The 24,621-nt window shown below is 46.6% G+C and overlaps 1 protein-coding gene across 3 annotated transcripts in view; it reads left to right on the top strand.

The window, feature by feature from the left end:
- SNUPN (snurportin 1) overlaps positions 1-24,621 on the top strand; it is a 33,864-nt gene that overhangs the window by 4,680 nt on the left and 4,563 nt on the right. For all 3 annotated transcript variants that reach the window (XM_053593782.1, XM_053593781.1, XM_053593780.1), the window contains 6 exons: positions 2,499-2,661; positions 7,213-7,357; positions 12,743-12,847; positions 13,077-13,173; positions 15,674-15,771; positions 21,427-21,504. In XM_053593782.1, the coding sequence (XP_053449757.1) occupies positions 2,504-2,661; positions 7,213-7,357; positions 12,743-12,847; positions 13,077-13,173; positions 15,674-15,771; positions 21,427-21,504 (681 nt within the window). In that variant the 5' untranslated portion in view covers positions 2,499-2,503. The remainder of the gene's footprint in view (positions 1-2,498; positions 2,662-7,212; positions 7,358-12,742; positions 12,848-13,076; positions 13,174-15,673; positions 15,772-21,426; positions 21,505-24,621) is intronic.

Genomic DNA, 24,621 nt, shown 5'->3' with positions numbered 1-24,621 from the left:
TTTTCCGAAGCGAGTCTCACATGGGTGGCCCTGAAATGTTCCTTCACCCCATCCAGAAATAAAACAAAACTGTAAAATGAGGCAGTAACACCTGGGATTAAGGTTTTTTTACTTCTCTGGTCTTCTTCCAAGAACCCCACAACAAATGTTTATCCTGGAGCTAAATTATGTTATGAGTTGGCTTTTATTAATCAATTGGATGAACTCTGCATCAGAGAATCATATTAGTTATTGAGTGACGGCTGTTTAGAATTGGAGAAAATTCAGGAAACATTAAATGCTTGATCATATCATTAGATGTCAGTGGTGCTAAGGAATTAATGGCAGGGCTCATGATGAAGGGTAGCAAAGAAAAAGGTTCAATTGCTGAGTGAATTTGCTTGCTTGTGACTGATGTTTGTTTTTGTGCGTGTGTGTATTTATTTATTTTTTTGAGACAGAGTCTTACTATTCACCCTTGGTAGAGTGCAGTGGCATCACAGCTCACAGCAACCTCAAACTTCCAGACTTAACGCAATTCTCTTGCCTCAGCCTTCCAGTAGCTGGGACTACAGGCATCCGCCACAAGGCCCGGCTATTTTTTGTTGCAGTTGTCATTGTTATTTAGCTGGCCTAGGCCAGGTTCGAACCCCCTAGCCTCAGAGTATATGGCTGGTGATGTAACCACTGTGCTACAGGTGCCAAGCCATGTGTGTTTTTATTTTTTTTTAATTTTTTTATTGTTTTGTAGAGACAGAGTCTCACTTTATGGCCCTCGCTAGAGTGCCGTGGCCTCACACAGCTCACAGCAACCTCCAACTCCTAGGCTTAAGCGATTCTTTTGCCTCAGCCTCCCGAGCAGCTGGGGCTACAGGCGCCTGCCACAACGCCGGGCTATTTTTTGGTTGCAGTTTGGCCGGGGCTGGGTTTGAACCCGCCACCCTTGGTATATGGGGCCGGCGCCTTACCGACTAAGCCACAGGCGCCGCCCGTGTGTTTTTATTTTTGAGACAGAGTCTTACCCTATCTCCCTAGGGTTGAGTGCTGTGACATCCATCATAACTCACCTCAAACTCTTGGGCTCAAGCAATCCTCAGACCTCAAACTTCCCAAGTAGCTGGGACTACAGGTGCCCACCAAAATGCCCACCTGATTTTTCTTTTGCTTGTTTGTTTGCTTTTTTAAACCCGTGAATCATGATTTTTATTCAGGTGTTTTTCCCTTTTTTTTTGGAGATAGAGCCTCACTTTGTCTCCCTTGGTAAAGTGCCATGGTCACAGCTCATAGCAACTTCAAACTCTTAGGCTCAAGAGATTCTCCTGCTTCAGCCTCCAGAGTAGATGGCACTACAGGCACCCACCATAATGCCCAGCTATTTTTTTTAAAGAGATGAGATCTCGCTCTTACTCAAGCTGGTCTCAAACTCCTGAGCTCAAGCAATCCACCTACATGAACCACTGCATCTATAGTCCCAGCTACCCGGGAGGCTGGAGGAAGAGGAATTCTTGAGCCCAAGAATTTGAGGTGGCTTTCAGCTATCACACCAGGGCAGTCTACCCAGCCCAGCCTTCAGGGGTTTTTTGTTTGTTTTGTTTTGGTTTTGAGACAGGGTCTTTGTTTCCTCAGTTAGAGTCCAGTGGCATCATCATAGCTCACTAGAACCTCAAACTCCTGGGCTCAAGTCATCCTCCTGCCTCAGCCTCCCAAGTAGCTGGGACTACAACCTCATCTAGCCGGTTTTTTTTTTCTATTTTTGTAGAGACAGGTCTTGCTGTATTACTCAAGCTAGTCTCCAACTCCTGGCCTCAAGCAAACCTCCTGCTTTGGCTTCCCAAAGTGCTGAGATTATAGGCATTGAGCCACTACACCTGTCTGTATGTTTCAGTTTATATATATACTAAGAGCTATCAAAATGGTCACCAATGGGCTGGGTGTAGTGGTTCATACCTATAATCCCAGCACTCTGGGAGGCCGAGGTGGATGGATTGCCTCAGCTCAGGAGTTTGAGACAGCCTAAACAAGAGTGAGACCCTGTTTCTACTAAAAATAAAAACTAGCCTGGGTGGCGCCTGTGGCTGAAAGGAGTAGGGCGCTGGCCCCATATGCCGGAGGTGGCAGGTTCAAACCCAGCCCCGGCCAAAAAGCTGCAAAAAAAAAAAAAAACTAGCCAGGCATTATGGCAAGCACCTGTAGTCCCCGCTACTCTGGAGGATTGCTTGAGTCCAAGAGTTTGAGATTGCTGTGAACTGTGACTCCAAGGCCCTCTACCAAGGGCAACAAAGTGAGACTTTGTCTCAAAAAAAAAAAAAAATCACCAATGAAATATCTGTAGGAAATAATATTATTACTAATATGTACTCATTTACCCTTTAACTTCCTTTTTTCCAATGGAAACAATTGTGACTTTGCATTAAATGAGAACTTTTTTAGGAATATAGCCATCATATTACATCATAACTGCCTATACACAGGGGATAATAAGAAATGAATGAACCATTTTCTTATGTTTTCCTTTGTAGGGAAGATGGAAGAGCTGAGCCAAGCCCTGGCTGGTAGCTTTTCTGTGTCTCAAGATCTGAACAGCACAGCTGCCCCACACCCCCGCCTGTCCCAGTACAAATCCAAGTACAGTTCCTTGGAGCAAAGTGAGCGGCGCCGCCGGTTACTGGAATTGCAGAAATGGTAAGGATGCTTTAACTCCTTGGCTTCTTTCTCCAAGCTGGAGCTATGAACCATTTGCTCGGCTTTAGGCTTATCTCTACAGAAACCCCTTCAAAGTAAATCCTCTGTAGAGTGATCTTGCCCGCAAGGTTGGGAGGGATAAATCCTGGCAGAGGTAGATATCCTTTATACCTGGAGCTTAGGAAAAGATGAAGTGGAAGAAACTAATGTGTGAAAGTAAAAGCTCAATTATTGGGTTAAATGTTTGTCTTTTTCCTGGCAGTAGTACTGAGCTTTGCAAATTAGAAACTTGTGAAAGCCACGCCCAGACTTCCACTTCCCACATTCCCTGCTTGCTTGTGTGTGGCTTCTCCTGCACTCTGAATTCTGGTATTGGTTGTGGTCTTCCCTTCTGCCTACAGCACAAATGTTTCTATGGAGCCCTTGGGAGTTCAAGACAAATAATTCAACAGGGAATCTGAGGAAATGTCTTCCATATATTTAATTCTAACTGCCAAGATGAACAAACAGGGGGAGAACTCAGGATAGGAGCGTTTGGGGCTGAGCTGCTCTGAAGCCAGGGCCTGTCTTCTTATTCTCAATGTACCTTAGGCCTCTTCTGAGTCATAAATTAGGAATTAGGGATTAGGAGAAACTACTAACAGCTGCACAGTTTTCATACATTTGTATTTTGCCTAGTGCTGGATCATCACTGCATGTGAACCATGCAAGAGGCCAGTGGTTCCCTATGGCCTCTCGGTTGCTTGCCAATTACACTCCCAGGTCATTCTTCCCTGTCCTTTATTTATGCTAATTGTTTTTTTTTTTTTGAGAGAGAGTCTCATTCTATTGCCCAGACTTGAGTGCCGTGCCATCAGCCTGGCTCACACAACCTCAAACTCCTGGGTTCAAGTGATTCTCCTGCCTCAGTCTCCTGAGTAGCTGGGACTATAGATACCCACCACAATGCCCAGCTAATTTTTTTGTTTTTAGTTGAGATAGTGTTTCATTCTTGCTCAGGCTGGTCTAGAACTCCTAAGTGAAAGCAATCCTCCTGCCTAGGCCTCCCAGAGTGCTGAGATTCTAGGCGTGAGCCACCATGCCCAACCTATTTTATTTATTTATTTATTTTGATTGATTTTTTTTTTTGGAACAGATTCTCACACTGTTACCCTAGGCGGAGTGCTGTGGTGTGATAGCTCACAACAATCTCCAAGTCTTGGGCTCAAGCGATCCTCTTGCCTCGGTTTTTCTATATTTAGTAGAGATGGGGTCTCGCTTTTGCTCAGGCTGGTCTCGAACTCATGAGCTCAAGCAATCCACCTGCCGCAGTCTCCCAGACTGCTAGGATTACAAGCCTGAGCCACCGCACCCAGCTCTATTTATTTTGAGACAGAGTCTCCAGCTGTCGCCCTGGGTAGAGTGCTGTGATGTCATAGTGCACAGCATCCTCTTCAGGGGTCCTCAAACTTTTTAAACAGGGGACTAGTTCACTGTCCCTCAGACTGTTGGAGGGCCAGACTATAGTTTAAAAAAAAAACTATGAACAAATTCCTATGCACATTGCACATATCTTATTTTGAAGTAAAAAAACAAAATGGGAACAAATACAATCACACCACCTCATGTGGCCCATGGGCTATAGTTTGAGGACCCCTGCTCTTGGGCTCAAGCGATTCTCTTCCCTCAGTTTTTCTTTTCTTTTCTTTCTTTCTTTTTTTATTTAGTAGAGATGGGGGTCTTGCTTTTGTGCAGGCTGGTCTCCAACTCATGAGCTCAAGCAATCCACCTGCCTCAGCCTCTCAGAGTGCTAGGATTACAGGTGTGAGCCACCTTGCCCAGCCTTATTTATTTATTTTATTCTGTCATCCAGACTAGAGTGCAGTGACATGATTATACCTTTCTATAGCCTCGAACTTCTGGGCTCAGCCTCCTGAGTACTTGAGACTATAGGCCCATGTGACCACACTCAGCTTTTTTTTTGAGACGAGTCTCACTTTGTCACCCTTGGTAAGCCATGGTGTCATAGCTTACAGCAACCTGAAACTCTTGGGCTCAAGCGATTCTCTTGTCTCAGCATCCCAAGTAGCTGGGACTACAGGTGCCCGCCACAACTACTGGCTGTATTTTTTTAGAGACGGGATCTTGCACTTGCTCAGGCTAGTCTTGAACCTGTGAGCTCAAGCAATCCACCCACCTCAGCCTCCCAGAGTGGTAGGATTACAGGCATGAGCCACTGCCCCCGATCTAGCTTATTTTTCTTATTTTTTTAGAGACAGAGTCTCACTGTGTTGCCCAGGCTGGTCTCATACTCCTGGTTTCTAGTGATCCTCTTTTTTTTTTTTGGGGGGGTTTTTGGTTTTTAGCCGGGGCTAGGTTTGAACCTGCCACCTCCGGCATATGGGACTGGCGCCCTACTCCTTGAGCCACAGGTGCTGCCCGTGATCCTCTTTTTTTTTTTTGAGACAGAGCCTCAAGCTGTCACCCTGGGTAGAGTGCCGTGGCATCACAGCTCAAATGATTCTCTTGCCTCCGCCTTCCAAGTAGCTGGGACTACAATGCCCATCTGTTTTTTGTTGCAGCCATCATTGTTGTTTGGCGGGCCCCGGGTAAATTCCAACCCTCCAGCTCTGGTGTATGTGGCTGGCACCTTAGCTGCTTGAGCCACAGGCACCGAGCTGTGATCCTCTTTTTTTGTTTGTTTGTTTTTTGAGACAGAGTCTTACTATGTCACCCTCGGTAGAGTGCTGTGGTGTCACAGCTCATAGCAACCTCAAACTCTTGGGCTTAAGTGATTCTCTGGCCTCAGCCTCCCAAGTAGTTGGGACTACAGGCACCCTCCACAACACATGTCTATTTTTAGAGACAAGGTCTGCTCTGGCTCAGGCTGGTCTCAAACCTGTGAGCTCAGGCAACATACCTGCCTCAGCCACCCAAGTGTTGGGATTATAGGAGTGTGCCACCTCGCCTAGCCTCAATTTCCTAAATTTTCTAGGATATGTAGTTTAAAAAAAAAAAGAAAGATAATGACAAAGGGAAAGAAGTAACAGATACTAAATCATAAACTAAATGCCCTTTTATGAAAGTTACACATGAATTGGATAAAGACCTGGCTTCTCAGAAAGCTATGTAAAACAAGCATGGTGGCATATGCCTCCTGTAGTCCCAGCTATTTGGGAAGCTGAGGCAAGAGAATCACTGAGCCCATGAATTTGAATCTAACCTGGACAACATAGTGAGACTACATCTCAAAAAAAGAAAAAAAAGAGAAAGCTCTATAAAGCCCCAGAAGCTGTTCTTGTATTAGAACTCTAACTGCATCTCAGGTATTTCCTTTGTTCCATCACTGGCAACTTTTTGCTGAAGTGTCAACTCATCTAGGGTGAGGATGGGAGTCTGAGGTGGGCTGTGGGGGGTAGTGAGGTCAGCCTTTTCTTTTTTTTTTTGAGACAGAGCCTCAAGCTGTCACCCTGGGTAGAGTGTTGTGGCATCATAGCTCACAGCAACCTCCAACTCCTGGGCTCAAGCGATTCTCCTGCCTCCACCTCCCAAGTAGCTGGGAGAGCTCCTGCTACAACACCTGTCTATTTTTGGTTGCAGCCATCATTGTTGTTTGGTGGGCCCAGCTGGATTCAAACCCACCAGCTCAGGTGTATGTGGCTGGTGCCTTAGCCACTTGAGCCACAGGCACCTAGCTGAAGTCAGCCTTTTCAACTAGTGAACCTTGAAGTCCTTTAAATATTTTCCTTTTCCCATTCTTAGGAAACTCCGACGAAGACTGATCGTGTACTAAAGGGACTTTCCCATTTAAGATTAGGGAGGAGGAAGTGACTAGTTTAACCTTACAAAGCAGATTTCATTATTTATTATTCCCACTAGAATCACCAGGTTGTTCGCAAATTTAGGGCCTTTGAATTAAATTAAATTGGTCATATTAGGCTCGGAGCCTGTGGCTCAAGCAGCTAGGGCGCCAGCCACATACACTGGGGCTGGCAGGTTTGAGTCTACCCTGAGCCCACCAAAAAACAATGATGGCTACAACCAAAAAATAGCCAGGCGTTGTGGTGGGTGCCTATAGTCCCAGCTACTTGGGAGGTGGAGGTAGGAGAATCACTTGAGCCTAGGAGTTGGAGGTTGCTGTGAGCTGTGATGCCACGGCACTCTACCCAGGGCGACAGCTTGAGGCTCTGTCTCAAAAAAAAAAAAAGGTCATATTATAGGGTGTCTTCCTGTAAGATATAAAGCCCTATCCTTTTTTTCTTTTTTTTTTTTGAGACAGAGTCTCGCTTTTGTCACCCTCAGTGGAGTGTCCTGGCATCATAGCTCACAGCAGCCTCAAACTCTTGGGCTCAAGCTATTCTCCTGTCTCAGCCTCTTGAGTAGCTGGGACTACAGGCACCTGCCACAATGCCTGGCTATTTTCAGACAGGGTCTCACTGTGGCTCAGGCTGTTCTTGAACCCATGAGCTCAGGCAATCCATCCGCTTTGGCCTCCCAGAGTGCTGGGATTGCAGGCATGAGCCACCATGCCCAGCCATAAAGACCTATCCTTAATGCCTTTTCTTCCTCCAGCAAACGGCTAGATTATGTGAACCATGCCAGAAGACTGGCTGAAGATGACTGGACAGGAATAGAGAGTGAAGAAGAAGATAAGAAAGATGATGAAGAAATGGACATTGACAGTGGCAAGAAGTTACCAAAACGCTATGCTAATCAAGTAAGTACTCCAGAGAAGTTAGATCTAGTTTCACTTCCTTTACTATGCAGTTGAATCCCACTGAAATCAGTGCTGCTGTGGAAAAGAAATTGGCACTGTAGGCTCGGTGCCTGTAGCTCAGCAGCTAGGGTGCCACCCACATATACCAGAGCTGGCAGGTTCGAATCCAGCCTGGGCCTGCCAAACAACAATGACAACTACACAACCAAAAAATAGCCGGACGTTGTGGTGGACACTTGGGAGGCTGAGGCAAGAGAATTGTTTAAGGCCAAGAGTTGGAGGTTGCTCTGAGCTATGATGCCACGGCACTCTACAGAGGGCAACATAGTAAGACGCTGTCTTAAAGAAAGAAAGAAAGAAAGAAATTGGCACCGCAGAGGTGCTGGCATATATAGGATGTATGGGAGGTTGAGAAGAGATGGTTTGTAGTGCTGTGGACATACTGGCACTCACTGCTGGACTCTAAGGGTAGTAGATTTGGGAGTTGCTAGCCCATGATGTTTCCAGAGCCTGCCAGCCCACTGCTGAAAGCCCCTGAATTATTGGTATAATAAGACTCTATGTCTGTATCATTTTTTGAGTAGTCACTGCACAGCTGTTCTGGATTAGGCCAACCCAGGCCACACTGCCTCCCTGTCCCCATTCCCTGGTTGGTAGAGCCTTTTCCAGACAGTATGTTCTGAGGCCAGACTTAAACTTCATTCTCAGGTGGTGGTGGTGGTTGGGAGTACAGTTGCCCTTGAATAAAGCAAGCCTGTCTACCCACCCCAAGTCAGACAGTAGTTGGCCAAGGTGAAGGTGAGGCCATGAAACAGCAGACACTGGGCCAGGTGCAGTGGCTCACGCCTGTAATCCTAGCACTCTGGGAGGCCGAGGTAGGTGGATTGCCTGAGCTCACGGGTTCGAGACCAGCCTGAGGCAGAGCAAGACCTTGTCTCTAAAGAAATAGCTGGGTGTTGTGGCAGGTACCTGTAGTCCCAGCTACTTGGGAGGCTTTTGAGGTTGCTGTGAGCTATGATGCCATTGCACTCTACCAAGGGCAACAAAGTGAGACTCTGTCTCCAAAAACAAAAAAAGAAAGAAACAACAGATACTATAATAAACTTGACTAAGTGCAATGTTAGATATGGAGAAAAAAACCAATATGGCTTGTGACATCATAAGGGAAGTAGGCTATCCTTGTGTTTAGGCAGTCCCGTACTCAGAAGGTAGGTTATGGGTTCAAATGGGAGCAGGAGTCTATCCTGCTATCATATATTTCCCTCTAGAACAGTGGTTCTAATGCCACAGCCCTTTAATACAGTTCCTGTGTGTTGCGACCCACAGGTTGAGAACCGCTGCTCTAGAACCTAAACATCTTGTCAAATCTTCCTGGCCTTTAGAATATGCTTCCCAGGTGTACCTTCCTCCATCTCCTTTTTCTGCCCCAAATACATCACGGATAATATACTCTGTAATAAACTACAATCCAGGCTTGGCGGCTGGGGCACTAGCCACATGCACCAGGGCTTGGCAGATTCAAACCCAGCCAGGGCCTCCCAAACAACAATGACAACTACAACCAAAAAATAGCTGGGTGTTGTGGCAGGTGCCTATAGTCCCAGCTACTTGAGAGGCTGAGGCAAGACAATCGCTTAAGCCCAAGGGTTTGAGGTTGCTGTGAGCTGTGACATTATGGTACTCTACTGAGGGCAACATAGTAAGACTCTTGTCTTGTAAAAAAAGTAAAAAAAGAAACACTCAGGAGGCTAAGGCAGGAGAATCACGAAAGCCCAAGAGCTGGAGGTTGCTGTGAGTCCTGTGACATCATGGCACTCTACCGAGGGCGGTAAAGTGAGACTCTGTCTCTACAAAAAAAATAAAGAAAGAAAGAAAAAAAAGAAACAAAGTACAATCCAATTTTGTTCAGTAAACATTGTTGAACTCTGGGTTAAACTAGGCTATACTATGAGGAAGATAGTTGTGGACTAGAAAGAGCTCCTATACTCCTGGAATAGGAGTAGAACATGCTTTTTTGGCTATAAAAAAATGGAGATTCCGGGACACCTGGAGCTTGTTGGTAGGGTGCTGGCCACATACACTGGGACTGGCTGGTTAGAACCCAGCCTGGGCCTGCTAAACAACAATGACGACTGCAACAACAACAAAAATACCCTGGTATTGTGGTCGATGCCGGTAGTCCCAGCTACTCTGGAGGCTGAGGCAAGAGAATTGCTTAAGCCCAAGAGTTTGAGGGTGCTGTGAGCTGTGATGCCAAAGCACTCTACGAGGGTGACAAAGTGAGACTCTGTCACATACACACACAAAAAAATCGAGATTCCTTCCAACCAGAGAGGAGGAAAGAGGGGTATCACATCATGGGCTAGTGTAGGGTTAATGAAGAAGGCAGCAACCTTGAAAGATAGGTAGGACATTATTAATAGAAATGCAAAACATTCAGGCAGTGCCTGTGGCTCAGTGAGTAGGGCACCGGCCCCATAAACCGAGGGTGGTGGGTTTGAACCTGGCCCTGGCCTAACTGCAACAAAAAAATAGTCAGTGGTAGTTGTGGCAGGTGCCTGTAGTCCCACCTACTTGGGAGGCTGAGACAAGAGAATCACCTAAGCCCAAGAGCTGGAGGTTGCTGTGAGCTGTGATGCTATAGCACTGTAACAAGGGTGACAAAGTGAGACTCTGTCTCTAAAAAATCAAAAAAAAAAAGAAAGAAAAGAAATGCAAAACATTCTAGGCAGCAAGAACAGGCAGAGCAAGAACCCCAGAAATAGGAAAGGAATATATGGTGTGTTCAGGAGCAGGCCAGTGAGGATGAAAGGAGTATGGTAGAAGAGATATAAAAGGCCTCAAAAATATGGGAAGGGCTTTAGACTGTAGGGAACCATTGAGAATTTTTGAGGTAGGGCCAGAATTGGGATTTTGTGTGATGACTCCTATACCAATGTGCCAAAGAAGCCTAAGGAGAAAGAGACTGTAGTAATAAGGAAGTCAGATTGGCTAAAGCCTTCTGATGATAGGTGCTGAGGGCATTGAAGCTGGGAAGGAAAAGAGGTCATGACTTTGAGAAATGTTGCTAGGTAGAACAGAAGAATTTATCACTGAAGTGGAAAGGAGAGGCAATATAAGATGTGATCAAGGGTTTAAGCTCTTTGCTCACATAGACTGACCTCAAAGCCAGGTTCTGTGTTGACCTTGAGCAAGTTATTTAATCTCTCTAGGTCTCTGATTTTTTATCCGTAAAATGGAGGGTGGTAATAGGCCTTTATTTTTGTTTTAAGACTGGGTGTGAGCATCTCAAGGTCAGGGACCTTGTTCACCTCTGAGTGCTAGCCTCTGGAACAATAGTTCTGATGATAGTGGGGGTTGGACAGAGAGGAACAGGGTCCCATCATCTGAAACAGGAGATGAGGAAAGTAAGGATGAGGCCAGGCACAGTGGCTCACATCTGTAATTCTAGCACTCTGGAAGGCCAAGGGAGCTCAGGAATTCGAGACCAGCCTGAGCCAGAACTAGACTCTGACACTATAAATAGCTGGGCATTTTGGAGGGTCCCTTTAGTCCCAGCTACTAGGGAGGCTGAGGCAAGAGGATCACTACAGCCTAAGAGTTTGAAGTTGCTGTGAGCTATGATGCCATGGCACTTTACCAAGGACAATAAAGACTCGTGTCTCAATAAAAAAAAAGGCTCGGCACTTGTGGCTCAAGCAGTTAAGGCGCCAGCTATATACACTTGAGCTGGCAGGTTCGAATCCAGCCCGGACCTGCCAAACAACAATGACGGCTGCAACCAAAAAATAGCTGGGCACTGTGGTGGGCGCCTGTAGTCCCAGCTGCTTGGGAGGCGGAGGCAGGAGAATCTCTTGAGCCCAGGAGTTGGAGGTTCCTGTGAGCTGTGATGCCACACCACTCTACCCAGAGCAACAGCTTGAGGCTCTGTTTCAAAAAAAAAAAAAGAAAGAAAGGATGGTGTGGGTGCAGGTGATGACAAACGAGGAGGAGTGAAGCTGAAGTCCACAGTCAGTGGCCTTCAGTCTGTCGTTGTGTAGCAGATATACCACCTGCTGAGAGCACATGGGCTGGAGATCCCACTTCAGCTTTTTTTTTTTTTTTTTTTGAGACAGAGTCTCAGTATGTCACCCTCGGTAGAGAGCCCTGGTGTCACAGCTCACAGTAACCTCAAACTCTTGGATTTAAGCGGTTCTCTTGCCTCAGCCCCCTGAGTGGCTGGGACTACAGGCGCCTGCTAAAATACCTGGCTATTTTTGGTTGTAGTTGTCGTAGTCGTTTTAGCAGGCCCGGGCCGAGCTCGAACCTGCCAGCTTCGGTGTATGTGGCTGGCGCCTTACTCACTGAACTACGGATGCCGAGCCAGCTTAACTATTTTTATTTTTTTTTTGAGACAGAGTCCCACTCTTTCACCCTGAGTAGAGTACAGTGGCATCATCATAGCTCACTACAACATCTAACTCTTTTTTATTTTATTTTTTTGAGACAGAGTCTCACTATGTTGCCCTCAGTAGACTGTATCACAGCTCACAGCAACCTCAAACTCTTGGGCTTAAGCGATTCTCTTGCCTCAGCCTCCCAAGTAGCTGGGACTACAGGTGCCCATCACAATGCCTGGCTATTTTTTGGTTGTAGTTGTCATTGTTGTTTGGCATGCCCAGGCTGGGTTCAAACCTGCCACCCCCGATGCCTATGGCCCGTGCCCTAACCGCTAAGCTACGGGTGCCGCGCCTGGCTTTCTCTTTTTATTTTTTTTCATTTTTTTTTTTTTTTCTGACAGAGTCTCACTTTGTTGCCCTTGGTAGAGTGCTATGGCATCATAGCTCACAGCAACCTCAGACTCTTGAGTTTAAGATTCTCTTGCCTCGGGCGGTGCCTGTGGCTCAATGGATTAGGGCGCCAGTCCCATATGCCAGAGTTGGCGGGTTCAAGCCCAGCCCTGGCCAAAAAACACACAAAAAAAAAAAAAAAAAAAAAAGATTCTCTTGCCTCAGCCTCCCAAGTAGCTGGGACTATAGGCACCCACCACAATGCCCGGCTATTTTTTTGGTTATTGTTTAGCAGTCCTGGGCCGGGCTTGAACCCGCCAGCCTCAGTGTATGTGGCCAGCACCCTACTCACTGAGCTGTGGGTGCCAAGCCTCAGCTATTTTTAGAGACGAGGTCTAACGCTGACTGAGGCTGGTCTCAAACTTGAGCTCAGACAATCCATCCACCTTGGCCTCCCAGGATGTTAGGATTACAGGTGAGCAACTGTGCCCAGCCTCACTTTGTCATTCCTTCACTTGTGTTTTTTTAATATATGTAGGATGTGAATGCCTCATCATTGTAAACATGGGAGCACCAAATCCTTGCTGTTCTTTAACACCATTTTTTATGTTCCCAGTTGATGCTCTCTGAGTGGTTAATTGATGTACCTTCAGATTTGGGGCAGGAATGGATTGTGGTCGTGTGCCCTGTTGGAAAAAGAGCCCTTATTGTGGCATCCAGGGTAAGTAGCTTCCTCCTGTTCCCCAGTGCCAGCAGGCCTGGTCTGTATGGGGGAGGGATTCTTTGCCTCTGTTTCCTCATCTACCATATCAGCTGTGCCTGGTATGGTCTGGAAGTGCTCTCCTGCGGGAAGGGTATGTTGAGAGTCATCTTTGGGCTGACCACACGCTTGCAGGATGAGGGCAAGGAGGCCTTGTGCCTAATGAGAATGGTAACTTTCCTCTACACAGGGCTCTACCAGTGCCTACACCAAGAGTGGCTACTGTGTCAACAGGTTTCCCTCTCTTCTGCCAGGAGGCAACAGGCAAAACTCAACAACAGCAAAAGGTACCTACATAAAATGTCTATTAAGTTGGGCTTTTTTATTTGTTTGTTTTTTGAGACAGAGTCTCACTATGTCACCCTTGGTAGAGTGCCATGGCATCACAGTTCACAGCAACGTCTAACTCTTGGGGGTAAGTGATTCTTTTGCCTCAGCCTGCTGAGTAGCTGGGACTACAGGCGCCCGCCACAACACCCGGCTAAAATGTCTATTAAGTTTTATAATCAGTAAAAGACAGTGTCATTTGCATTGAAGACCCACTTGGAAACAGTGGGTCTGTTTGGGTCTATACCTTTCAAACAGCACATAGATGCTGTCCTGGCCCCTGGGCCTAGGGCCTCCCCTTCAAAGTTAGGCCTCCTAAGTTGGACAATTCCTGAAGCCCTATGAAGCCTACTGGGCCATAAATTCCTGATTTAAGGTCAGTACATTTCCGGACCTTTGTTACAATGTGCCTGAGAAAAAGCCAAGCAAAACAGTTTGCTGGGCCTACCTGTCAGTTTCTCTTTTTTCCTTTATTGTTGTCCTAACCTTAGCTTCTCCCTCCCACTTTAGCTAAGTAGGCTACAGTCATAGTGGCTACATGACTTGCCCACAGTCACTCGATGGGGAATTGAGAACAGGCCCCAAACCCTGCTCTCTTCTCTGACTGCTCCTGCTCCTTCAGTGGCTCCTCTTGTCCTCTGTACTGAGCACAGACTTCTCTGTTGGCCTTTGGGACCCTTGCCTATGCAGATTTGGCCCACCCATCCTCATGTCCTTACCCTACTCCTCGTACTCACCCTCTGGTCAGCTGACTAGCCTCTTGCTGCTCACATGTGCCCAGCTCATTCTGCCTCTGGACTTTTGCTCACGCCACCTCAGTACTCAAGTCTGAAATGTTCTTCCTCTTCTCCTCTGCCTTGTGGTTTAAATTCTTCTGATGCCAGAGACTGTTTATATTGCATTTTTTTCCTGAAGCCTCTCCTGCTGCTCTTTCTGGGACTCCTGTTGCTCTTAGTATGTGCTGCGAAATTCAGTTTTCAGCTCTCCTGTTGTTGTTGTTTTGTTTTGTTTTGTTTTTGTAGAGACAGAGTTTCACTGTACCACCCTCGGTAGAGTGCTGTGGCATCACACAGCTCACAGCAATGTCCAACTCCTGGGCTTAAGCGATTCTCTTGCCTCAGCCTCCCGAGTAGCTGGGACTACAGGCGCCCGCCACAACGCCCGGCTATTTTTTTGTTGCAGTTCGGCCGGGGCCGGGATTGAACCCGCCACCCTCGGTATATGGGGCCGGCGCCTTACCGACTGAGCCACAGGCGCCGCCCGTTGTTTTTTTTTTTTTAACAGTCTTACTTTATCGCACTCAGTAGAGTGCTGTGGCATTACAGCTCACAGCAACCTCCAACTCCTGGGCTCAAGCTATTCTCCTGCCTCTCCCTCCCAAGTAGCTGAGACTATAGGCGCCTGCCACAATGCCTGGCTATTTTTTGGTTGCAGCCGTCATTGTTTGGCAGGCCCAAGCTAGATTCGAACCTGCCAGCTTAGGTGTATGTGGCTGGTGCCTTAGCCTCTGAGCCACAGGAGCCAAGCCTCAAGTGATTCTCTTGTATCAGCCTCCTGAGTAGCTGGGACTTCAGGCATCTGCCACAGCAACCAGCTATTTTTAGAGGCAAGGTCTTGCTCTGGCTTAGAGGCTGGTCTCAAACCTGTGAGCTGTCTCGGCCTCCCAAAGTGCTGGGATTACAGGTGTGAGCCACCATGCCTGGCCTGGCTGGTGCAAGTTTTCAGCTCTTTCTTCTCTGATCATCTTATTTTCTTAACTGGATTATAACTTCCTTAAAAGTAGGGCCTACTTACTGTTCATATTTCCTATAGTGCCTATGATAGGAACTCAAAAAGTTATAAACTAAAATGGAAGATTACTTGGCTTTTAAACATCTTTGAGGTGAGCAAATATCCCAAGTTATCTAAAACTGTAGAATTCCCACTTGCCTTAGGGTTGCCTTAATCCCTCTTGTGCTGTCCTGGCCCCAATCACCCTTCAGTTGTACCTGGCAGCCAGAAAGGACTATGCCAGATTCTCTCTAGTAAACCCTTTGTCCTCAGCACTGGCGACTGGTGCAGGCACTGAGGATTGCTGTGCTTGAGGCTCTAAAATGGGGTTCCCACATGGTGGCTCACACCTGTAATCCTAGCACTCTGGGAGGCTGAAGCAGGCAGATTGCTTGAGCACAGGAGTTCAATACAGACCTGAGCAAGAGTTAGACCCTGTCTCTAAAAAATAGCTGAGAGTTGTAGTGGTCACCTCTGTAGTCCCAGCTACTCAGAAGGCTGAGGCAAGAGAATCGCTTGAGCCCAAGAGTTTGAGATTACTGTGAGCTATGATGCCAGGGCACTCAACCCCAGGCAACTGAGTGAGACTCTGTCTCAGATAAATAAATAAAATGGGGCTCCCTAGGTTGTGGTACAGGAACCCTGCTTGAAAGGGGAACCCTGGTCTAACTTTCTGCTTTGTGTCCCTAGACTACACCATTCTAGATTGCATTTACAGTGAGGTGAACCAGACCTACTATGTTTTGGATGTGATGTGCTGGCGGGGACACCCTTTTTATGACTGCCAGGTAGGAATGATGCTCCCCGTCGTGTATTTTCCAGTGTTCTCTTCTCCTCCCGGGAAAGTGACTCGGCATGTGGGTTTGCTATGTGACCAGCTTCTTCCTGTGTACAGGATGTGGTATATCAAGAACATTATCTAATGCTCCCTGCATCTTTGAGTGTGTTTAAATTAGCTTAGTTTTTAAAAAGACATAGGAGGAACAAAGGAAATCTGCAATTCTTGAGGGGAGAAAGAAATGGCAGAAGTGTAGGCTGGGACTTTGGAGCAGCTATACCTGCCCCCTTACTTCTCTCCAGAGTATAGGAAAATTGCTGCCTGGGAAGAATGTGCGGTGAGGGGGATACACCCTTCCAGGCAGCACCAGGAAGAGAAGGTGGAAGCTAAGTCACCATCAAATAGATTTCTTTTTTCTTTTTTTTGAGAAGAATCTCAGGCTGTCGCCCTGGGTAGAGTGCTGTGGTGTCACATGTCACAACAACCTCAAACTCTTGGGCTTAAGCAATTCTCTTGTGGGCAGTGCCTGTGGCTCAGTGAGTAGGGCGCTGGCCCCATATACCAAGGGTGGTGGGTTTCAACCCAGCCCCAGCCAAACTGCAACAAAAAATAGCCAGGCATTGTGGCGGGCACCTCTAGTCCCAGTTACTTGGGAGGCTGAGGCAAGAGAATCGCCTAAGCCCAAGAGCTGGAGGTTGCTGTGAGTTGTGACTTCATGGCACCCTACCCTGGTTGACAGGGTAAGACTCTTGTCTCTAAAAAAAAAAAAAAAAGTAATTTTTTGTCTATTGTTTTGTCATTGTTTGGCAGGGCTAGGTTGGATTCGAACCCACCAGCTCTGGTGTACGTGGCTGGCATCCTAGCCGCTGAGCTACAGGTGCCCAGCCTCAAATAGATTTCTTCAGCCTCCACTCCTTTAATAGATGCATTCTGATCCTAAGGATGGGAGGGCCTCCTTGGTATGACACAAAACCTCAAATCTCAAAGATTAGCTCCAGGATGAGGCTTTCCAACAGAGGAAAGGACCCTGTATTCTCTTCTCTAGCTTCACCTTCCTCCCTGACATTTTTTGCACATTGGTGTTGGCAGCAGTCATCAGGTGAGCCTGAGTCAACCCCAGAGGTCTCCATGTCTGTTAGTAATACTCTCCCTATCATTGTCCCAGTTGTATAATGGTGGATTTTAGTACTTCCTTTTGCTCTCTGTCAGTTGGTTTATTGTAGTCATTCTCAATGTGTGGTCTCCAGACTAGCTGTATCAGAAAGTTGTAGAAATGAGCCAGGAATGATAGCACTCTATTGTAGTCCCAGCAACTCAGGAGTCTGAGTTGGGAGGATTGCTTGAGCCCAGGAGTTTGAAGCTACAGTGAGCTATAATCTTACCCCTGCATTCCAGCCTGGGGGACAGAATAAAAACCTATTTCTTAAAAAGAAAAAAAAGAAAGAAAGAAAGTTATAGAAATTCACATTCTCAGAACTCCTTGAAGCTGAATGAAGCTGATATTTGAAAAAGGCTCAAGGTCTGGGCGGCGCCTGTGGCTCAGTGAGCAGGGCACTGGCCCCATATACCAAGGGTGGCGGGTTCAAACCCAGCCCCGGCCAAACTGCAACAAAAAAATAGCCGGGCATTGTGGCGGGTGCCTGTAGTCCCAGCTACTCAGGAGGCTGAGGCAGGAGAATCGCCTAAGCCCAGGAGTTGGAGGTTGCTATGAGCTGTGTGACGCCACGGCACTCTACCGAGGGCAATAAAGTGAAACTCCGTCTCTACCAAAAAAAAAAAAAAAGGCTCAAGGTCATCTGCAAGCAGGTTCAAGTGTAAAATTCACAAACTGTCACCATAGACATTAGAGTTTCAAGTCATGCCAGGTAGTGATTTCAGAATTCTAAAGTGCATTTCATTCAAACAGTAACAGTTAAGATTTTCATTGCTGGGGCGACTCCTATGGCTCAAAGGGGTGGGGCGCTGGCACCATATGCCAGAAGTGGTAGGTTCAAACCCAGCCCTGGTCAAAATTGCAAAAAAAAAAAAGGATTTTTATTGCTAAACTGAGCACAGTGGCACTCACCTATAGTTCTAGTTACTCAGGGAGACTGAGACAGAAGGATCTCTTGAGGCCACAGTGAGGGTGGAGTGCACTATGATCATAACTATAAATAGACACTGCCACTCCAAGCTGGGCAACGTGGTGAGACCTTGTCTCTTAAAAAAACAAAACAAACAAAAAAAAGGCTTGGCGCCTGTAGTTCAGTGGCTAGGGTGCTGGCCATATGCCTTGGGGCTGGCTGGTTTGAACCCAGCCCATGCCTGCCATACAACAATGACAACTACAACAAAAAAATAAAATAGCTGAGCTTAGTGGCGGGCGCCTGTAGTCCTAGCTACTTGGGAGGCAGAGATAAGAAAATCGCTTCAGCTCAATAGTTTGAGGTTCAGCTCAGCGCCTGTGGCTCAAGTGGCTAAGGTGCCAGCTACATACACCTGAGCTGGCGGGTTCGAATCCAGCCCGGGCCCGCCAAACAACAATGATGGCTGCAACCAAAAAATAGCCGTGTGTTGTGGTGTGCGCCTGTAGTCCCAGCTACTTGGGAGGCGGAAGCAGGAGAATTGCTTGAGCCCAGGAGTTGGAGGTTGCTGTGAGCTGTGATGCCACAGCACTCTACCCAGGGCAACAGCTTGAGGCTCTGTCTCAAAAACAAACAAACAAAAACAGTTTGAGGTTGCTGTGAGCTGTGATGCCACTGCACTCTACTGAGGGCTACATAGACAGACTCTGTCTCAAAAAAACAAAACAAAATAACAAAAAAAGATTTGCGGGCGGCGCCTGTGGCTCAGTGAGTAGGGCGCCGGCCCCATATGCCGAGGGTGGCGGGTTCAGACCCAGCCCCGGCCAAACTGCAACCAAAAAATAGCCGGGCGTTGTGGCGGGCGCCTGTAGTCCCAGCTGCTTGGGAGGCTGAGGCAAGAGAATCGCGTAAGCTCAGGAGTTGGAGGTTGCTGTGAGCCGTGTGACGCCACAGCACTCTACCCGAGGGCGGTACAGTGAGACTCTGTCTCTACAAAAAAAAAAAAAAAAAAGATTTGCATTTGGCCTCTCAGCTACACGAGAGGCTGAGGCAAGATTATAGGCTCATGCCTATAATCATGGGAGGATTAGCACTCTGGGAGGCTGAGGCAGGTGGATTGCTTGAGCTTAGGAGTTCGAGACCAGCCTGAGCAAGAGTGAGACCCTGTCTCTAGTAAAAATAGAAAAACTGGGCAGGACCTGTGGCTCAGTAGGTAGAGTGCCAGCTCCATATACCAAGGGTGGCGGGTTCAAACCTGGCCCTGGCCAAACTGCAAGAAAAAAGTAGCCGGGCATTGTGGTAGGCGCCTGTAGTCCCAGCTACGCAAGAGGCTGAGGCAAGAGAATTGCTTAAGCCCAAGAGCTGGAGGTTGTTGTGAGCTGTGATGCCACGGCACTCTACTGAGGGTGACAGGGTGAGACTCTGTCTCAAAAAAAAAAAGAAAACTGAGGCAAGAGGATCATTTGAGCCCAAGAGTTTGAGCTTGCTGTGAGCTGTGGTGATGCCATGGCACTCTACCCAGGGCAACAGAGTGAGACTCTCTCTCTAAAGAAAAAAAAAAAAAGAGAGAAGAAGAGGAGCATGTGTTTATTTATTATTTTATTTATTTATTTATGTGACAGAATCTCACTGTATTACCCCAGGTAGAGTCCAATAGTAGTCATTGTCGCTCACTGCAACTTCAAACTCCTGGCCTCACGTAATCCACTCGCCTTGGTCTCTCAAAGTGCTGGGATTATAGGTGCGAGGCACTTTGCCCAGCCTGTATGTGTTTTTTTTTTAATTTCCAAAAGCAAAGTAATTTAAAAGAATGAAAAGATCCTAAATAACTACAAAGAGTACATATGAGTAAATAAGAATAGTTTATGAAATGTTACAACTATATAACTATATAGTAGTTCCTGATACTTAGAATTAAAATAAAACAAAAGGATTAACATAATAAGGTTTGGAGTTTTTTGCTTTTTTTTTTTTTTTTTTTTTTTTTTTGTGGTTTTTTTTTGGCCAGGGCTGGGTTTGAACCCGCCACCTCCGGCATATGGGACCGGCGCCCTACTCACTGAACCACAGGCGCCGCCCTTGCTTTTTTTTTTTTGTCACCCCCAGTAGAGGGCTGTGGCGTCACAGCTCACAACAACCTCTAGCTCTTGGGCTTAGGCAATTCTCTTGCCTCAGTCTCCTGAGTAGCTGGGACTACAGGCACCCGCCATAACGCCCAGCTTTTTTTTTTTTATTGTTGTTGTTGCAGTTTGGCCGGGCTGATTCGACCTCGCCACCCTTAGTATATGGGGCTGGCGCCCTACTCGCTGAGCCACAGGCGCTGCCCTTGTTTGTTTGGTTTTTTTTTTTTTTGAGACAGAATCTCACTTTGTCATCCTCGGTGAGGTACCGTGGCATCACAGCTCACAGCAACCTCAAACTCTTGGGCTTAAGCGATTCTCTTGCCTCAGCCTTTCAAGTAGCTGGGACTACAGACACCCACCACAACGCCCGGCTATTTTGTTGTTGTTGTTGTCATTGTTGTTTAGCAGGCCCGGGCTGGGCTCAAACCCACCAGCCCTGGAGCATGTGGCTGGCGCCCTAACCACTGTGCTATAGGTGTTGAGCCTATGGTTTGGAGTTGAAGGGTCCTGTGTCCCCTAATATTTTCTGTGTACCTAGTAAATGACTCAGCCCCTCTGAACCTCAGAGTCCTGATCTATAAAATGGAGATTATGATAATATAACCTCCCAGAGGGTGTTTGAAGACTAATAAAATTCTGTGTGTAAGCCCTTCTCATGGAACCTGACATAGAAGAGTCCTTCAGTGATAATTGTTGGCTCTACCATTGTTAATAATCCTACTATATTAAGAACATAATATTCATGGCTCGGTGCCTATAGCTCAGTGGTTAGGGCACTGGCCACATACACTGGGGCTGGCAGGTTCAAACCTGGCCTGGTCCTGCTAAACCACAATGAGAACTGCAACAAAAATATAGCCAGGTGCTGTGCTGGGCGCCTGTAGTCCCAGCTCCTTGGGAGGCTGACGCAAGAGAATAGCTTAAGCCCAAGAGTTTGAGGTTGCTGTGAGCTGTGATACAGTCTACTGAGGGCAACATAGTGAGACTCTGTCTCAAAAAAGAAAAAATAATAAAATAAAGAAAAAGAAAATAATATTCAAATATTTTATAAATATCTTCCTGATCTTACAGGGTTGGGGTTGGTTTGTTTTTTTTTGAGATAGAGTCTCACTTTGTCACCCTGGGTAGTATGCCGTGACATCATAGTTGACAGCAACCTTAAACTCCTGGGCTTAAGCCATTCTCTTGTCTCAGCCTCCCAAGTAGCTGGGACTATGGGCCCCCACCATAGTGCCCAGCTATTTTGTTGTTGTTGTCACTGTTGTTTTAGCAGGTCTGGGCTGTGTTCGAACCTACCAGCCCTGGTGTATGTGACTGGCACCCTAACCACTGAGCTATGGGTGCCAAGCCCCTGACCTTATAGTTTTGAAAGAAATGAGAGTGATGACAGAGGGCTTAAGTCTTCATAAGACCCATTTAGAATGGTCTTAGAATTTGAGACAATCAGTATTTCACCTCTCTTCTTTCCTTCTCTGACAGACTGATTTCCGATTCTACTGGATGCATTCAAAGTTACCAGAAGAAGAAGGACTGGGCGAGAAAACCAAACTCAATCCCGTAAGGCCTGGTATTAGGATCACAGAGTTCTTTATGGAGATTGGTTTGGATTGGCCTGTTATCTAAGTGCAATCATTATTAATGAAATCTTCTTTTTGAGGCAGCATGTATGGTAGGAAGCATATGGGCTTAACAGTCATCCAGGCCAGGGGAGTGGCTCATACCTGTAATCCTAGCATGCCGAAAAGCTGAAGTGGGTAGGTCATTTAAGGTCAAGAGCCAGCCTAACCAAGAACAAGCCTCCATCTCTACTAAAAATAGAAAAAAAAAATTAGCTAAGCATTTCAGTGGGTTCCTGTAGTTGCAGCTACTCAGGAGGCTGAGGCAGGAGGATCACTTGAGCCCAGGAGTTTGAGGTTACTATGAGCTAGGCTGATGCCATGGGACTGTAGCCTAGGCAACAGAGTAAGGCTCTGTCTCAAAATACTAAAGCAAAACAAAACAAATCCAGATCTGAATTTCATTTTTTATTTTATTACTAGATTAAGTTAATGATCTCACTGGCCTTAGTTTCTTCATCTATAAATTAGGGTTAATAACATCTAATATGTAAGGTTGTTGGCTCTGAGCCTGTGGCTCAAGCGGCTGAGATGCCAGCAACATACACCTGAGCTGGCGGGTTCGAATCCAGCCTAGGTCCGCCAAAGAACAATGATGGCTGAAATCAAAAAATAGCTGGGTGTCCCAGCTACTTGGGAGGCAGAGGCAGGAGAATCACTTGAGCCCAGGAGTTGGAGGTTGCTGTGAGCTGTGATGCCACAGCACTCTACCCAGGGTGACAGCTTGAGGCTTTGTCTCAAAAAACAAACAAACAAACAAAAAAAAGTAAGGTTGTTATAGGAACCTATATATCAAGTCCTCTTAGCATAATACTTAAGGTAGACATGCAAGGCGGCGCCCATAGCTCAGAGGATAGGGTGCCAGCCACATACACCCAGGCTGGCGGATTCGAACCCAGCCCAGGCCAGCTAAATAACAATGACAACTGCAACAACAAAAAAATAGCCGGGTGTTGTGGTGGGTGCCTGTATTCCCAGCTGCTTGGGAGACTGAGGCAATAGAATCACTTAAGCCCAAGAGTTTTCTTTTTTGAGACGGAGTCTCACTATGTCACCCTGGGTAGAGTGCCGTGGCATCACAAATCACAGCAACCTCAAACTCTTGGGCTTAAGCGATTCTCTTGCCTCAGCCTCACAAGTAGTGGGGACTATAGGCACCCACCACAACACCCAGCTATTTTTTGTTGCAGTTGTCATTGTTGGTTAGCTAGCCTGGGCTGGGTTCGAACCTGCCAACTTCAGTGTATGTGGCTGGCTCCATAACCATTGTGCTATGGGCACAGGGCCAAAGCCCAAGAGTTTGAGGTTGCTGTGAGCTGTGATATATTACTGCACTCTCCGGAGGGTGACATAGTGAGATTCTGTCTCAAAAAAAAAGGTCGACATTCAATAAATAATAGTTGATATAAAATGCTACTAGCTACTTCTATTAATAATGCTATTTGGAATTCTATTCCATTGGTTATCAAACATGAACATGCATCAGCAGCACCTGGAGGCTTGGTAAAACAGACTGTTGGGCCTCAACCCCTGAGTTTCTGATTCAGTAAGTCTCAGGTCTAGAGTAGGACCTGAGAATCTGCACTTATCTGCCAGTCCAGGGACCACTCTAACTACTGCTCTTGTGGCTGAGAGCCCTCATCTAGCTAGTCCCTTCATTGTACAGATGAGAATTTAGGCCTAGAGAGGGGACTACCTTCCCCAAGGTGCCACAGTGTAGGCATAACCCAGGTATCTTGCTATCTGCTGAATGATTTAAATATGTAACATCTATCTTCAGGGCATTTTATTAGTTAAGCCTTCAAGATTGGAATTTGATTAGATTGCTTATGAAAAATTTTAGAGGCCATTGGACGGTCAGTTATAGGAGAATAAATATGACCAGTACTTTCAGTGGTGTCATCAAGCAGGTCCTGGAAGAGCATGCACTGAGGAAGGGGGACGTGGGAGCTTCTCTCTCTAAGATGCTGTTTGAAGTGTTCTACATGCATTATCCCACTGAATCCATACAACAACCCTGCAAAGTAGCTATGTACTTTTATTATCCTGTCTTGCAGATGGGAAAATGGAAACGTATGGAGATTAAATGATTGACAGCACTTGGATTCAAATCTAGGCAATCTGTTTTCTTTTCTTTTTTTTTTTTTTTTGTAGAGACAGAGTCTCACTTTGTCACCTTTGGTAGAGTGCCATGGCGTCACACAGCCCCCAGCAACCTCCATCTCCTGGGCTTAAGTGATTCTGTTGCCTCAGCCTCCCCAGTAGCTGGGACTACAGGCATCCGTCAAAATCTAGGCAATCTGACTTTAGAATTGTAGTCCTCGGCTCAGCGCCTATAGCTCAGCGGCTAGGGCACCAGACACATACACCAGAGCTGGTGGGTTCAAACCAGCCCGGACCTGCCAAACAACAATGACAATTAGAAGAACAACAAAAAAATAGCCAGGCATTGTGGTGAGTGCCTGTAGTCAGCTACTTGAGAGCCTGAAGCAAGAGAATCGCTTAAGCCCAAGAGTTTGAGATTGTTGTGAGCTGTGATGCCATGGCACTCTACCCAGGGCAACATAGTGAGACTCTGTCTCAAAAAAAAAAAAAAAAAAGAATTTGTAGTCCTAATCAGTTTGTTATACTGCTTCAGTCTTTAGTCTAAAAATCCCTACTGGTATGAAAAAGGCTTCACTATCCCTTCATTAGGGATAGATGTCATGAGGCCAATACACAATCCCTCAGCCCAGTACAGCACAGTGGTTCTCAGTCTGGACTGTGTGGTAAAATCAGCTGGAAAGCTTTTAAATGTCTGAACCCACCCAGTTCAATCAGGATCTCTGGGTAGGGCCTGGCATCAGTAATTATTATTATTTTTTTTAATTTTTTTTTTTTGTAGAGACAGAGTTTCACTTTATTGCCCTCAGTAGAGTGCCATGGCGTCACACAGCTCACAGCAACCTCCAACTCCTGGGCTTAGGCGATTCTCCTGCCTCAGCCTCCCTAGTAGCTGGGACTACAGGCGCCCGCCACAACGCCCGGCTATTTTTTTGTTGCAGTTTGGCTGGGGCTG

Source organism: Nycticebus coucang, chromosome 6 (genome assembly GCF_027406575.1).
Source record: "Nycticebus coucang isolate mNycCou1 chromosome 6, mNycCou1.pri, whole genome shotgun sequence".
In the NCBI taxonomy this organism is placed as follows: domain Eukaryota; kingdom Metazoa; phylum Chordata; class Mammalia; order Primates; family Lorisidae; genus Nycticebus; species Nycticebus coucang.
The sequence above is the reverse complement of the archived record's forward strand: the minus strand, read 5'-3'. Positions and strand labels throughout refer to the sequence as shown.